The sequence below is a fragment of the Pezoporus occidentalis genome, unplaced genomic scaffold, assembly GCF_034315485.1.
Source record: "Pezoporus occidentalis ecotype Australia unplaced genomic scaffold, CSIRO_AGI_Poc_V1 ctg148, whole genome shotgun sequence".
Classification (NCBI taxonomy): Eukaryota; Metazoa; Chordata; class Aves; order Psittaciformes; family Psittacidae; genus Pezoporus; species Pezoporus occidentalis.
Window position 1 is genome coordinate 1,998,206 of NW_026913295.1, and position 13,769 is coordinate 2,011,974.

Below are 13,769 nucleotides of genomic sequence, written 5' to 3' on the forward strand. Positions count from 1 at the left end.
GCTCAGGCAGAACCTCTTCTTGCAGAGGGGATTTTTGTGACTAAGTCTCTCAGAAAAGCAAATCTCTCCCCAGACTGAAATCCTGTGTTATGCAAACTGTGGACATGAGGTGATGTCCAGCAGCTGCAGCCTCTCTGTCTCTGTTCCGCTGCTTTCAGCAGAGGAGTGGGAGTTTGTTCCTTTCTTCCTAGGACTGCATCTGCCTCTTCTACATCCAAATAACCATTTAGGAACATGGCTTCTGGAAATCTTGAAGGATAGTGGGAGCTGGAGTATTTCTCATCTATATGCATCCAACAAGAAAAGAATATGATGTTTTCTCGTTGGTAAATGAATCTTGAAATCACTGTGTTCTCTGTTTTCTTTGGAAGGGTTATATACAGAGACTGTTATGAAACTGCTGCTTGCGCAGATTATTGATGCTCTCTTAAGAAGCAGCAGTGCAGGTCAGTGGTCTGTGTTGATTTTTGCAGTGATTCAAAATGGACTCATTAGTTTTAGGCTGGATGGTTTGCTGTTTGATTCCTGAAAAGCTGTCTCTGGACGTGAGTTATCCATGGAAGCTGGAATTCCTTTATTATACGTGAGGGAGAGTTAAATAGAGAATGTACTGCAGGGTATTGACTCGGGGAACCCACCATGTCTCACTTGAAGAGCAAGAAACCTCTCTGCTGATATGCTACTTCCGAGTGTGGGTTTCCTTCTGAAGAATGCTCTGGTGTCTTGTCAAGATACAGCATGACTTGGAAAACGCTAGCATTTGCATTGCGTATGTTGAACACATAAATGAACACGTGCTGCAGATGGGAAGAGGGGCAGCCTACATGCAGTAACTTGGTATTTTCTGCTGCTGTGCTCTGCGTCTGACATCATGTGAGGAACAGAGTCTGAGGCTGCATGCTCTCTTCTGCTCTGGGGCTGACTGCATGGCAGAAACTCTCTGAAATCCCTTGCACGGACCAAATCATCTCTCAACCTTTGTACACATGGACCAAATAAAGAGGGCTCCTAAGCACTTTTGGTGGAACCTTCCATTTGAAATAGGAAGAATATAAATTGACTTGTTAATGATTAGAATTTGAGTTGTTTGATCTCCCATTCTGTTGTACCATAGCTGCAGCATCACCCTGCCAGTGCTAAAACCCCATGCAAACTCATGATATCAAAGCTGCCTAGACACAGTCCAGGCATTTCTGGGCCTCTACTGAGTGCCCAAGCCTCTTCTGAGATCTCCAGCCTTTGCATTTGACTCTTTTGCCCAAACAGTCCCTCATTGCATCCAGTGGAGTTGGCCATTGTACTTTTTGGGTCTCAGCTGGAATTGTAAAGCAGATACTGAAGTTAAGCTATCCAGCACAACCATGCTGTGTTTAAGGTGCTGTGAATGTGTAGAAATTGAGAAAAATAATGTGCATTTTGAAGTTGAATAAATGAACAAGCATGTTGCCCTGCTTTAGTCACTTTAGCATGGCCCAGTAAGCTCGCCCACTGTCTGCTGCTTTATTTATATAGTGCCTTATGTAATAAAAATGTAGTTGATTACCTAACCTTGATCAAATTATTCTTGGTTTATTCATGTTGCTGGGCAATGTGTCATTTACTGTGAGTGCTGGTAGCAACTTCAGAGTCTCCAGAGAGTTTGAAATCCACAAAATGAATGTGTGTGTCCAAACCAACAAAGTTTCTTGCTCATGTGCATGCTGCCTTTGTGCAAATTCTATGCACTCACCTGCCACCCTATGACTTTTCTTCTCCTGTCACCCCTTTGCATCTCAGACATGGTCAAGAGTTACCTACAACCATGAGTAAACAGCTCACTTTGCCATCACTGCCAATGTATTCCTGTGAAACGTGAGCTGGAATATTTAGCTGCTAAAAATATAACTGCTTTTGCTCATGATCAGTATACAGACAAAAGTATTTTGAACCATTTATTGAGTTTGGTCCACAACAGGCTTGTCAAGAGAAATGCATCAATTTCTGTTGCTTGTCTGGGTTGTGTCCCCCTGAGCTTTGGTGTCACCATGGTTTTCACAGCATGTCTTCTCTGTCTGCGTACCTTCTTCTAGCCTTGGTGAGCCCGGGGCTCTCCCATAGATTTGATGGTGCCACTCGTGTCCTGTGGGAGCTGGAAGGACAGGCTGCTGTCTTCTGGCATGTTTGCTTAGCTTATCCCTGCAGTACGCCTTGCTGGTGCCTTGTCATTAATTTTTCTTTGTTGAAAGCTGACAACAGCCATTATTTTTATTAGTAAAGAGGCCAAATGAGGAGTTAATATCATGGTGAGGCTGATTATCACCTCAGAAGAGCCTATGCAAATCTAATGCAGGTCATAACGCCTTGTTTTCCCTTGAAGTTTTGTGCCTCCATCCTTAGCTGAGATGTGTTTTAATTTGTTTTGTTTCTTACTGCCAAGTCCAGCTGTAATAGTCAGCTTCTGCACACGTCTGTTCGGGTCTTGCTGGCTATCAGCATTGGGGAAAGAGATTAGTGCTGCCATGGTTTGAATTTGGACCTTGCATGTAGCCTGACTGGCTCTCAGGGATGCAGTTAGTGAGAACAGTGGTCCCTTGTATGGGGAGGGGGAATTGCTCTTTGTGGGACTGATAAAGCTAATTAATGCTGTTAATAAACATCAGGACATCATTGTGAGATGCTTTGACTCTCTAGCATCAAAAAGCTCATCAGTGGGACTAAGCTGGTGAGCCTGAGTGGGTTTTTTTTAGCTATCTTTGATTTTAGGAATAAGAAGAAGGGCATTTCAGAGGGAGAATTGTAGGGAGAATGAGATGTGGTCACTCCACTGCTGGCATGTAGCCATGTTCTGCTCAGTGCCAGCTCAGTGTTCTCCTCCCTGCTGGGAAACCCTGAGAGGTTTTAGAAATGTTTGGAAATACAGATCTAAGAGCTCTTGTTGTATGAAATCTGTGGTGATGAAAGGAAAGAGGGAGTCAGAGGATTTCCTGTGCAGCTGTATATAACTTTCAGTAATATTCGTAGAGTTTCAGAAACTTTCATGCCCCCTCCAGGACTTTGTTCAGAAAACTGTAAGTTCTGTTAAATTCTATTTACCACACAAATAATCTTGCAAAAGCTTCTGCATTTTGTTTTGTCAGTTCTGACGCCAGTTTCCTTTTAAACGGGATACTCAACCCAAATGGCCTCATGACTTTTTCCAGACCTTTCAGCATTGTTTCTAGACAAGTATAAGCTTCGGAGAAGTGGAGGATGTTTGATTTATTTAATAAAACTTTGCGTCTGATGATATTCTTTGAGGAACACGTGAATAAACTCTACTCTGATCACCTGTTGATGTGTGTACTCACTGCTCCTCTTCCTGTTGTGCATGTGGACATGGTGCAGTGCGTTTGGTCCATACACAGTCCAAGCATGGGCATTTCCAGTGCCTTTGTATTTATTTATTTAGGACATAGTGATGTAATAGAGTCTTAACGTTCATTAAGCAGCTTCCAACCAACACAGATTTAGTTTTTGGGAAGCAGATGCTGGTTTTAGTGGGAAATTTGAATTTCCTTTGCAGATTTCTAAGCTGCAGGGAACAACTTGCATGCCACTGTATGTGCTCCCTGCTGCATGTTACCTTCATGTGCTGGTGCACAATGTGATGACATCCAGCCATCTGGAAAAGGCTTTAAAATACACTTAGGAGGTACTTATTCCCCCCTTCTCATTATCCAGTGTGAAAATGTTTGCATGCAGCTTTGGAGTCCTTAGTACAGGAAAGACATGGACCTGCTGGAGATGGTCCAGAGGAGGGCCACAAAAATGATCAGAGGACTGAAACGTCTCTGCTGTGAGGAACGGCTGAGAGAGTTGGAGTTATTCAGCCTGAGACGACTACAGGAAAACCTTATTGTGGGCTTTCAGTTCTTAAAAGGGGCCTATAAAGAAAAATGGGGAGAGAGTTTTTAGCAGGGCCTGTTGTGATGGGATGAGGGGTGATAGTTTTAAACTGAAAGAGAGAGATTCAGGCTGAGGGAGAAATTATTTACGATGAGGGTGGTAGAACACTGGCAAAGGTTGCCCAGAGAAGCTGTGAATGCACCATCTTGAGTCATTCAAGGCCAGGCTGGATGTGGTTGTAGGCAACATGATCTAGTTGCAGATGCCCCTGCTCATTGCAGGGGGCTTGGACTAGGTGACCTTTGAAGGTCCCTTCCAGCCCAAACTATTCTGTGATTAAATTCTGTGTTTCTGTGTTTGATTCTCCAGTGTTGTGTTCTAGAAATCTGCCTTGAAAACACTGCTGTCTTCATGGAAAGCATTTGGTTCTTTCTCAGTTGAAATAAGCCATTTTGAGAAGCACAAAACTCCACTCAGCAGTGTTTCCACAGGGGACCTCCTAGCCATTCTCTGAAAGTTCACCAGTAAGAAGATATGTGTAAACCAGAATACCTTGTCCTTTCCCCACTGCAGTACTGGCGTTCCCAATAATGGAGGTGTACATCGTTTCCAGCATCCCTAAAACTTCTGTGGAGTCTCTTTACCTCTTTTGCCTTTTGCTGCTAACTAGTGTTAACTTGAGCTAAGTCCAGTGTTCCTGTAGCTTGGCAGTCTGCCCTTGTGGGGCAGCACCTTGTCCTGGATGCTCTGAGGTGTGTTGTGTAAAGACACATGGTACCTGTGCATGGGTCAGTGCTGCATGCAGGCTGCCAGAGAGGGTCTGGAGGGGCTAGAGGGGCTTCAGTACATGGAGTTGCTGGAGGAGTTGGAAATGCTGTAGAGGGTGGTGAAGACTGGAAGGGCTGGCATCCAAGTGACCTGTGGCTGTGACCCAGATTTTTATTCACTTGAGTGTGAAATGCAGCATCCAAGCCAGAAATCGTCAAAGCCAGAAGCTGTTTAAACCTGTCTTGACACCGCATCCTCCACTTGGTTACCTAAAACGTTGTCATTGCTGACAAGACTTTGTTTCCTGCATCTCCCCTGCTCTGGGAGGATAAGCTGCAGCATTGCTCTCATGGGAACCAGTTGGCCTGCTGTGATACCTGCCAGAGTGATTGTTCACAGGTTCTGAGGCTGTCTCAGTGTCTTAAGATGAAACTACAATATATTGTGCTATTTGAGAGATAGTGTGTGTCTATGGCAGCATAGAGGCATGCCCAGGTACAGCAGTGGAATGGAATTTGGTGATCCAGCAAAGTGGAGCCTTTTCTCTGTCTGCCCTTGTGCACCAATCTAGCACTGGTCCAGGTCAGTGCTTATTGGATGCTATCTGAAGGTAGCAATTTGGCTTAAGGTTTATAGCCACTATTTGTAAGTCATCTGGGCTGATCAGTTGTGAGGCATCCTTGTAGGGATTATGGGATCTGCGTGCAGGCTTTTAGATCTTGGCGATCCCTGAGTGGAGAAGGGAAGGTAACCCAACCTGCCTAACTGAAGAAAACCAGGGCAAGATGGGCTTGCAGTGTTGTCCTGAGATAACTGAGCTGACAGAGAAAAGGCAGGAGAGGAAAATTTTAGCAGAGACAGAAGGTGTTCTCAGTGGAGCATCCCTTGTGGAGGAGCTTCATGCTGGAGGCTGTGGTGGTGACTGAGGTCAGCCTGGGTTAACACAGGGCCTGATGCTGCAGCATGGGCAAGCCCAGCTAACTGCACAGGCACATCCCCTGGCATGCCCCAACACTGCAGGGATGTGAGGGTGAGCACTAGCACCTCTCTTGCATGGCCATCCCACTCTGAACTGAGCTGGTGTTTTATATCTCCTGATGTGTGGCACTTCTGCTGTGGAATGTGAAGGAACAGGAGGTGTTTCCAGCAGCTCCTGCAGTGGGGACTGTGTGCCCGGAGGAGGCTGGCTCTGGCTGGAGATGCAGTACCACACAGCTGGTGCCTGCAGAATGGTGGTGAAGCAGGAGCCCTGGTCTCCTGCAGATCAGATTGAAGCCTGATGGGAGCTGAAGGGGAAGATGCATGGTTTAGAACCTGTAGGTGCAGGGTCCTCAGCCTGCTTTGAAATGGACTTGGCAAGTGCTGAACAGAGTGATTTTTGTGGAGACAGGGGGTGGAACAGAGGTCTTGCATTATGTACGGGACAGCCCCTGAAACTTCAGCATGGGCAGCCAGCAGCAGAGCCAGTGTGGGTTTGTAGGAACAGCGTTGTATCAGCTAAAGGCTTTGTCTGCCCTGCTCTACCATGGTGGCTTTACTCTGTGTCAGCACTTTGCTGTGTCCTTTTTGATCCCCTCTGAATAGCCAAAAGGCAGATTCACTGTGTGTAAGCACTCCTTTTAGGTCTGCCCATGCAGCTGTGCTAACCCTGCCCACAGCTTTGTTTCTGGATTTCCTGTGAACATTAACTCCCCAAACCCATAGTTACATTTGCAAGTCTTCCATTCCCAACTTCTGTTTGTTGCTCAATTAATACACTCTTAGTGGCCAGTGAACCTGTGGGGGCAATAAGAGGCTGATTTTAGTGTGCCTGCCCAGCAGAAATGCAGGGGAGCATTATATACTGGCAGTGAGCTCTGACTCTTGTCAATGCTTCCTCTGAAGGGCTTAAGTACATCCAGAGTTATTCTGCAGCACCTTCTGCAGTAGCTGTCACATTCTTCACTTCCATTGTGCTTTTATCAGGCTACATTTTCTACTGTGATAACTTAATAAGCACTTGTACTTCTTTATGCCTTTGTTTAATGATTGTGTGATGAATCCTGTCTCAGATTGCTGTGGGTTTTGTGTACTGAAGGCTACCTGACTTAAGAGAGCCCCTGTTACTTTTTGCAGGGAGCATCACTTTCAACTGAAAAGGTCTCTGGAATGAACAAATAACACCTTTTTATGTAATCCTGTAAGAAGCTAAGATAGCTGAGGTTTTCTGATGAGATACTCCAATAGTGCCTTCAGTGCTGTCTGCTGCTCACAGCATTTTGTGTGTTCAGGGTGTTCCACGTCAGGATTTTCCCCACACTTTGTTAGGGATCTGGGAAAGCTCCCTGTATGGCACTTTCCAAATCAAGCAGTTTTCCTCATGTGAAACAGGGAGGTGATTTTCCTCTGAGGCGGCACTCCTGCTTGCTCACAGGAGCTTTCTGGGAATACTTAGCTGCTGTTTCCATGAAACAGCCAATTTTTCTTCTCTGACATTCATTCACTGGATTTTCTGATTGGAAGAGTGTGTATATAACCTTTCATCTGCATAGATCTCATCAACAGCTCCATTTCATTACCTTCTCTCTTTTGCTTTTTTTGTTACAGATAAACTGTGTGACTTTCCCCCACCCTGACATAATGCCAGAGCAGCAGTTGCTGAAACCTTCAGAGTGGAGCTACTGTGATTATTTCTGGGTAAGTAGGCAGCCAGCCACATGCCATATTGCAGCTCTTGAGCTGCTGGAAAAGTGGAACAAACAGCTTGATTTGTGGTACAAAGTAAAGGAGAATTTGGGCTGAAATGCAGAATATTAGGGCAGCACAAGGGAGACTGAAGACACCAGTGGAAACCATCTCAGTGGTGTCAGATGTGGATAATTATCAGAAGAATGTCCAGAAAGGCAAGGTCAGCTCTCAGGAGATGGTTTTGGTCAGTAAATGGGGAGGATGTAGGACAAACTACACATCCCGAAATACCTCAGCCAAAAGGGCTATGCAGCAGGAGGTGGCTGGCAGGCAATGATATTTCACTGTTTCCAGAGCATGAGAATTAGGAATGCATGAGGAAGCTGGGAGTATCACATTTATAACAAGCAAATAGAATCATAGAATGGCTTGGGTTGGAAAGGGCCTTAAGCTCATTTAGTTCCAACTCTTGCCATGGGCAGAGACACCTCGCACTAGACTAGGTTTCCCAAGGCCCATCCAGCCTGGCCTTGAACAGTGCCGGGGATGGGGCATTCACTTAGATTCAATACCCTGCATTTGAAAACAGCCAATTTAGAAATGGAAGCTCAGATCTCATTACCAAATTCAGATCTCTGCCTTGCTCAAATATATCTCTGGGTTAATCCATCATAAAGATGAAAATCAAGTCGCTGAATTTGGTGAAGGTCCTTTACAAACTTTCTGTTAAATTGGAAAACTCTCCTATGGGATATTCTGTAGGAGAGATGATAAATGACTTTTTAAAGGATGAGGTTTGAGGAGGACAGGCTCCTAAGTAGCTATTAAATGGAATAGTTTTAATGCAGGCTTCAGCAGGGGAAGTCTCTAGTGACTGTGTTTCTGTGTGTGCCCTCTCGCACTTAGCTCTGCTTTCAGGATCCTGAATCAGATTAAAATGATATAATAGTCCTTCAAGTTTGGAGCTGATAGAAAAAGACTCTTCTACTGGGAAGCTTTTTTTGGGGTGGGTGAAATGCCGCCTCCAAAGTGAAGATTTTCAGTTATGGGATGTTGAAGGATTTCCATTTCAAACATCAAAATAAAGAGTTTTACTTACAAAAGTGTACGTGTTGGAGGCACAGCAGCACTTCCCCTCATGTGTACTCAGTGTTGGTATGATAACTAGTGGCAAGTTGTAGTAACTTGCTACAATACGCTGACATAACTGCAAATTGTGACATTCCCAAACCATCAGATTTTCTTCAGCTTCTTCCAGTATTGTGATCCCAATGAGCAATAAGTCATTCATGGTGTAGACGCTTATGTTTTGCACATGTCTTGCAGAAGTCACTGCTCTCTTTGGTTCTTTCCATTTAATCTTGGCCACCACTTGGTTCCTTGGTTTTGGTCCAATCTTGCTGTCAGTGAAACTCCACTGAAAGCTGCCTTCTGCAAGCTTGTATCCTCCCATAGCTCTGCTCCCAGGACTTTTCCTCTTGTTTGGTCTTGTCATCCATGACTTGCCTTCCTTCTTCCATCAGCTCCACTCCTCCCATTGTCTCAGCTGCCCAGTGCCTGGTATCGTACTTGGATTAATGTGGCATTTTCCTTTGTGCAGATGTGCAGCACCCAGCGCATCAGAACAAAACCTGTAGCCCTTAGGGAAGTGTTTTCCATGCCTGTTTGTTGGAAGAGGGTAGGAAATTAAATTCTGAAATAGAGAAATGCCGAAAGATCAGGGAGAAAAGAGCAGAGAGAAAACTGACTTGGTCCTTGTAGCGACCCTGAAGTCAGTGGAGCAAAGGGTAGAAAGGGCTGTGTTGGAAACAGTGAAAGATGGGATGTGTGGTAGTAACCTGTTGAACAAGTTGCTGCTTTGCCTTCCCTTACAGCTGACCTGTGCAGAATGGCTGTATTTTTTTGAATGCAAGTCAGGGTTGAGCCTGACAGTCTGTTAAAGGTTGTTTAAGGCTACATTACCCCTGGAAGGAGCAAGCAGTGTCCTCCCTGTCCTCCTCCTCCTATTCTCTTGTGCTGCCTTTCTCTATGCAGGGTGGGCCACTGGGGCTCATGCTTGCCAGAGCCAGCCCCAGTGCTGGGGCATTGGAGTAAGAGGATGGGGAAAGAGAAAGTATTGGACTGTTCCTCTGACAGGGGCTGAGGTGCTTCAACCATCAGCTGTGATCAGGGAGGGCTCTTTGACCACCACTGCTGCCTGTATCCCTGACTCCTTGGGCAGTAGAGGCTTGGAGCTACATGTCTTGCTTTTGATCCCCATATCTTTTTGTTGAACTTGCTTTTTCCTTCCAGGCTGATAAGAAGGATTCGCAAGGGAACAATACAGTGTCGGGATTTGAGATTCTTCTTCAAAAGCAGCTTAAAGGGAAACAAATGCAGAAAGAAATGGCAGAGTTTGTTCGAGAAAGGTAAAGAGCACTTTGCTATTAAATTAACTGTTTATGGCAATATATATTTTTTTCCTGATTTAGATATTCCTTTGGTACATTAATTAAACTATGTAAAAGATATGATACCAATTCATAAAGAACATTTTAATTTTCCTTTAATGTCCATCCACACTCTCCAACTTGCTTCTCCTGCTTTGCACACTGGCTGTCCATTTAGGTAGAGGGAACCAAGAAGGTTTTACATTGCAGATTCAAGGAAAACCTGAACATGGAAAAAACAAGGTGAAGGTATTTTGAAAGGAACTATTTTGCCTGAAAAATAGAGAAGCAATTTGTTGACATAGAGCATAAACACAGTTACCTAGAGGAAGACGTAAAAAGACATCACTTGGGAATTCAGGTGGATATGGAGCTGAAGTACACATAAAGATATTTAGAGTGAACCCCAAGTCCTAAAGGCAGATGTCTTTACCAGAAAATGGCAGAATGCTGTTAATGGTCTGTTGCTCTGCTGATATGGGAGGTGCACTGAGCACCAAACAAGCAGTTGATAGATGCTCAGTTCAACCAGGTACAGGAGATGATGTGACATCATTACTCATAAGTAGTGTCAGTATTATTTGAAATCATTTCTCATGTGTCCAGGCCAGTGTAAATCATCTTGAGGATGACTCTCACAACTTGAGAACAGCCCATAGGGAAAAAGCAGTGTTTATTCCCAGGAGGAAGGCAGATCACGCTGGTGCTCTTGTCTTTTTTAAGGTATTAAAGATGTGGCAGCAGTGGAGAAATGAAAAGGATAGGCCAGGCAATGAGGACAGTGATACAGGAGGTGCAGAGGGCCCAGCATCCACATGTGGTTCATGCTGCCTGTGACATAAGACAGTCCAAGGGACAGTGTACTCTCTGACCCAGTGTGACCAGTGTGACCAGAGGATGCAGGTAGAAGGAAGGACTAGCTGACAAAGAAAAAATACAGTCGAAAAATAGGCTTGCTAAGCTGGAAGATGAGGAGAAGGTGAGCAGAATTGTGATAGCCATGGACAGGGAAAAGAGGAGGATATCTGCCCCAAAGAAAGTAATACATAATAAAATCTGGTAGAAACAAAAGAAGGGAGCATTCGAGAGGGATGGAAGGTTGACATGAAATGAGAGAACAAAGAAAGAACAGCTCTGACACTGGAAGAGGCATGTTTATGTCCTCAGTAGAGAGAAGTAGGCATGTTGGTAGAAGGAAAGGCAGAAAAGATTCACTGTGTGCTGGAAACAAGGTTTGGAATTAATTGTGAAGAGAATCTAGATGGGAGTTATAAAAAGATGAATACATTTTCCTTCTGTTTGGAACAAATGATTCAGGAGTGCTGTGTGTGGAAAATGAGGAGGATTGTGTCGAGTTGGAGAAGTTACTCACAGAAATGAGACTTCAGGCCGTCAGGGGAACCTTTACATTTCCAGCTCAGAGGGAAGAAGGACTGATAGGAAGAAGGACTCGGGGAATACAAGACTATGTATAGGTGTTTTCATGTCCAGAAAAATCCTCTCCATCTGCCTTCTGGAGGTGAGGTTTAGGCAGCTGATAAAAAAAGCTTTAAATAGGAAGCAGGGATGAGACGTGATAACCATATTACTTCATCAATTAACCAACAAGAAGCAACACTAACTGAAATTCAGTTTCTCAAGTAGGTTCTTTAAGAGGAACTACTTGTAAATAGCAATTCTGTGTTTATTCAGCACCTGTTGACAAAGGTAGGGTTATAACACAGACTTTGAATTTGAATAAAACAGGCCTCAAAACAGGAGATCAAGGGTGTGGGTGTGAAGGAAAGGAAGAATTGCTTTAAATCGAAAGTAAAAATATGGTCCAGCACTTGCATTAGAACAGCCAAGAAAATATGCAGACTGCCTAGAATAGCATCAGTCTCTGAGTATGAGTTAGTAGCAAAGGAACACAAATTGGGCTTTTGGCCTCTCACTTTTTTCATCAAGCTGGACTGTGCTTGGAAAATGTAAATCAGATTGTTTAGCTGCTGCCATGTTCAGCAGGTAGTTGTAAGCACCTTCCACTCTGTCTCATCCTTTTGAGTCTTTCTATATTTTTGGCCACTACAACAAATGGACAAGATTTCTGCAGTCTGTGTACTACAGGAAAAGTAATTGTGCTGTTGTTTGATAACTTCATTGCTCCCTTCTAATCTGGAGAAATAGTGTAAAAAAAAAAAAAAGCAACTTAAAGTCACAATCACTATCTTCATCCAGTGGCAGTTGTGTAGATGTCTGTCAGATACCCTCTATTCACCTTTTCCCTGTGTTCCCTGTGTTGTCTTAATCTATTTAGTTTCTTCTTGCATGGTAGTCACATCAGATCATCTTTGCCTCCCCTTGGAGCTCTCCGTTTTTTCTTCATCCATTGCAACAGCGTGACTGAAAGTATCTGGGTGTGAGCACACAAAGTACTTTATTTCAAAAGAAGCATAAGAGCAAGGAATAAAACTCCAAAGAGCAACTAGAACTAAGGACAGCATGGGTCAAAATGTACTTATAATGCTTCGGAAACACAGGGAGTGAAGTTGGGAAACTTCTTAAACAAGTTAGTGGGAACCAGAAACATGGAGGGGGTTTGGGTGTGAAGGTGTAGTTGAAGGTGTAGTTGACCTGTGCTCCCTTTCCAGTCCATAGAAATTGCCACTTCTAAGACAAGATTAGCCTCATCGTGAAGTAGATATTTAAAGTAGGTCAAGTGAAGCGTGCCTGGATCAAACCCTTTACATTGTGAGGTCCTAACCACAGCATAGCCTTGGTGCTGAAAGCTGTATTTGTTGGTCTTGCTGCAGCAGGTGTGAGGAGCTGTCTGGTTTTGTTCTCATGGGAGGGGGATGAAGAAGCCCCCACATGCTGGGCATGCTCTGTAGTTGTACTGTGCTGTACCAAGCTGGGTATCACCTTGGGCTTCAGCCAGCTGCATCCCACACAGTGACATGCACATCCTATTTTCAGAAGCCCAGAATATCAGACCCCTCTTAGCTGGCTCTAGGGATCCCTTTTGTCTCAAAAACAGCCTGCATAACAGTGCTTGCTCAACTAGCTACTGCCAATGGGCCTGCCAAAAATACCCCACCTTCTGTCCTCTCAGTGGAAGGAGGTGGATTTCTAACCAGGCTTTTCCCCTGCTTGTTCACAGTTTAGCACAAAATCAGGAGTTGCTCCACCTGGATATCACTCAGCTCTCTCTTAGAGGTGCTTTATTGAGCAAACTAATTTGAAAACCAGCCAAGAGCCATTTGTTTGCCCTAGTTGGGATCATGTGTACCTTGCAGATGTCTCACTTAGGAGAACTCAGGGTAGTTGAAGATTGTTTTCAAGCATGATGCATGTCACCTCTGCACCAGCAGCTGCTCTTTCCCTCCCTGCTGTGCAGCCAGCATTTATGCTTGTCCCCTTGTTCAGCCCATGTTTTCATAGTGGTTGTGTGCCAACAGTCTCCCTCTTGTGCACCTCCACTGAGGGCAAGCTCAGATCCTGTTCCTGTGTGGTGCTGCTGAGTGAGCAGAGAGGAGGACAGGGTAGTGGGCATGATGGGTGAATGGTAGGAGCTGCACCACCACTTGTAGGTGGCAGGAGCCCCTGCCATATCTTCACCAGCTTTGTTATCTGTCATGGGGATCAGGAAGCACTTGTATTCCTAGGAAAGGTGTAGTCCAGCACCACAAACCTCATTTGTATTTCTCCTGCAATGGTTCATTCCTTAATCTTTGCCTCGAGGATGTGTGAGCGCACGTTTAGTGGCAGACTGAAACACATTTCTCAAGTGTGCCCGGTTTTGCAAACAGTCCATGTTGCACAGTAGAAGCACTTTGTCCTTGTTATTTGCTCTCCAGAACTGTAGCTTTTCCTTCAGATTTTATCACACATCTATCCATGCTCTTGCCACTGCATTTTTGGCATATGGAGGGGAGAGATGGAACCTGAAACTGGTGCTGCCAAACCCTGGAGACTGAAAGTAAAATTCCTGTGGCAAAATGTGTTAAAATGCAGAGAATTTCTTGCAATGATGTGTGTGGGTTTCTGCCTTAAAGCTTACTT

The 13,769-nt window shown here is 44.6% G+C and overlaps 1 protein-coding gene across 4 annotated transcripts in view; it reads left to right on the top strand.

The window, feature by feature from the left end:
- GAS7 (growth arrest specific 7) overlaps window positions 1-13,769 on the top strand; it is a 96,656-nt gene that overhangs the window by 57,382 nt on the left and 25,505 nt on the right. For all 4 annotated transcript variants that reach the window (XM_062610591.1, XM_062610592.1, XM_062610593.1 and 1 more), the window contains exons 6-7: window positions 7,219-7,308; window positions 9,592-9,707. In XM_062610591.1, coding sequence (XP_062466575.1) covers window positions 7,219-7,308; window positions 9,592-9,707 — 206 coding nt within the window. The remainder of the gene's footprint in view (window positions 1-7,218; window positions 7,309-9,591; window positions 9,708-13,769) is intronic.